Source organism: Arachis hypogaea, chromosome 8 (genome assembly GCF_003086295.3).
Source record: "Arachis hypogaea cultivar Tifrunner chromosome 8, arahy.Tifrunner.gnm2.J5K5, whole genome shotgun sequence".
NCBI lineage: Eukaryota > Viridiplantae > Streptophyta > Magnoliopsida > Fabales > Fabaceae > Arachis > Arachis hypogaea.
The window spans coordinates 5,776,351-5,778,764 of record NC_092043.1 but is presented as its reverse complement, the minus strand read 5'-3'; the positions used below and the strand labels follow the sequence as shown (position 1 = coordinate 5,778,764).

The 2,414-nt window shown below is 36.3% G+C and overlaps 1 protein-coding gene across 1 annotated transcript; it reads right to left on the bottom strand.

Moving 5' to 3' along the window:
- Positions 1-1,454: 1,454 nt before the first annotated feature.
- On the bottom strand, positions 1,455-1,961 carry LOC140174631 (secreted RxLR effector protein 161-like). Its single transcript, XM_072200112.1, has one exon. The coding sequence runs from the start codon at positions 1,959-1,961 to the stop codon at positions 1,455-1,457; it is 507 nt and encodes a 168-aa protein (XP_072056213.1).
- Positions 1,962-2,414: the final 453 nt, after the last annotated feature.

Here is a 2,414-nt window from a genome sequence, read left to right as displayed (position 1 = left end):
TTTTCTTGGTCTTGATGTCATTTTCTCAGATGACGACATCTATCTCTCTCAAGTTAAGTATGCTTCTGATCTTCTTGCTCGAGCCAGAATTACAGATAGTCGCACTGAATCTACTCCTCTTTAGCCTAATGTTCGGTTTACTCCTATGGATGACACTATTTTAGATAATCCTACTCTTTATCAACAGTTAGTTGGAGGTCTTGTCTACTTGACTGTTACATGACCAGACGTCGCCTATTCAGTTCATGTTCTTAGCCAGTTCTTGTCAGCTCCTCGTACTACTCATTATGTTGTAGTTCTTCGCATTCTTTGTTACATCAAATGTACTATGTTTCATGGTCTTCACTTTTCTTCCCACTCATCCTTAATCCTTTAGGCATACTCCGTTGCTGATTGGGCTGGTGATCCCACTAATCGTCATTCTATTACTGGTTATTGTTTGTTTCTTGGTGACTCTCTCATTTTCTAGCAAGCTAAAAAACAAACGTTCATTGCTCGATTAAGCACTGAAACTGAATACCGTGCTCTTGCTAACATCACTGCTGAGGTTGTCTCGATTCGTTGGCTTCTCGAATACTTGGGTGTCCCTCGATAATCCCAACTAATGTTTATTATGATAGTTGTAGTGCTATTCAGAATTCTCATAATGATGTTTTTCATGAACGCACCAAATACATTAAGATTGATTGTCATTTTGTTCGGCAACATCTGCTTATTGATGTTGTTCATCTCGTAGCTGTTAGGACTCTAGATCAAACTATTGATATCTTCACGAAGGTTTATCATCCTACTCGTTTTCGGACTCCAGTGTCCAAACTCAAGATAGTATCTTTAGCTCTCACTTGAGTTTGAGGGAGATGTTAGAATATAGTTAGAATTAATTAGTATCAATTATAATTATTTAGCATATATGTATTCTATTATAGGATATTATGTTTTATTGTTTTAATTATTCTAACATTTGTTACCATGGTATAAAGAGTTTAGGAAAGAAACGAATAATTATTTAAAAAAGTATTATTTTTATTATTCATATTTCTCATATGTGATTACAAGGTTCTTACCAATATATAGACCAACAGTACGCTAAGGGTACACTCGTTATGGAATAATATCCTAATAAATTATATTGATTTTTTCCTAATCCTCTTTGACATTTTTCTGATTTTGTTCCCTAATTATGATATTCTAATACTCTCCTTTAAGGTGAGCAGTGGGATCACCAATACTCAGCTTGGTTAGAACTTTAGCAAGGTCTTGTCTTGAAACTGCTTTAGTAAGAATATCAGCCAACTGATCTTCTGATCTCACAAATAGAAGCTCAATAATGCCATTTCAATTTTTTCTTTGATAAAGTGTCGATCCACCTCAACATGTTTTGTTCTATCATGTTGTATGAGATTCTCTGAAATGCTGATTGTGGCTTTGTTGTCACATTTCAACTGGCTTGGCAATTATGGTGGAAACCCAATCTCAGTCATCAATTTTCTTATCCACAGTACTTCAGTGATGCCTTTAACGATCCCTCGAAATTTTTCCTCTGCGCTTGAAAGAGCTACAATTTTCTGCTTCTTAATTTTCCAAGTTACCAGGTTGCCTCCAATAAGTGTAAAGTAACCAGCTGTTGATCTTCTATCATTTAGGTTGCTTGTCCAATCTGCATCGGTGTATGCCTCAACCTTCAAATGGCCATTTCTTTTGAAAATGATTCCACTTCCTGGAGCTCCCTTCAAATATCGAACTATCCTCATGGCAGCTTCCATATGATCTTCTTGTGGCTTATGCATAAACTGACTTACTATTCCCACAGCATAAGCTATGTCAGGCCGAGTATGTGATAAGTAAATTAGTTTTCCAACCAGTCGCTGGTACCTTTTCTTATCTGCTAGGGTGGCACCTTCTACTATCTTCAACTTGTGATTAACTTGCATGGGCGTATCTATTGGTTTGCAATCCACCATTCCTGTTTCTGCCAGAAGGCCCAAGATGTACTTTCTTTGGGAGATAAAAGATTTCTTTGCTGGATCGTAGAACCTCTATTCCTAAGAAATATTTTAGTCTTCCCAAATCTTTCATTTCGAAGTCTGTAAATAGATTCCTTTTCAATTTTTCAATTTCTTCAGCATCACTTCCCGTTATGATCATATCATCCACATAGATTATTAGGCAAGTGATTAAATCTCCCCTTTTTTCAAAAAAAAGGTATGATCAGTTACTTTGCTTGTGCCCATACCTTTTCATGGTATCTGTAAATCTTCCAAACCAGGCACGTGGAGATCGTTTAAGCCCATAAAGAGCCTTCTTTAACCGACAAACTTCATGTTTTTTAAATCCTATTGAAAAACCTGAAGGAGCTTCCATGTACACTTTTTCTTTCAACTCTCTATGCAAGAAAGCATTCTTGACGTCAAATT

Bases quoted from the DNA above. Each gene is read 5' to 3' on its own strand.
- LOC140174631 (XM_072200112.1), bottom strand. From the start codon at position 1,961: ATGGTGGATTGCAAACCAATAGATACGCCCATGCAAGTTAATCACAAG.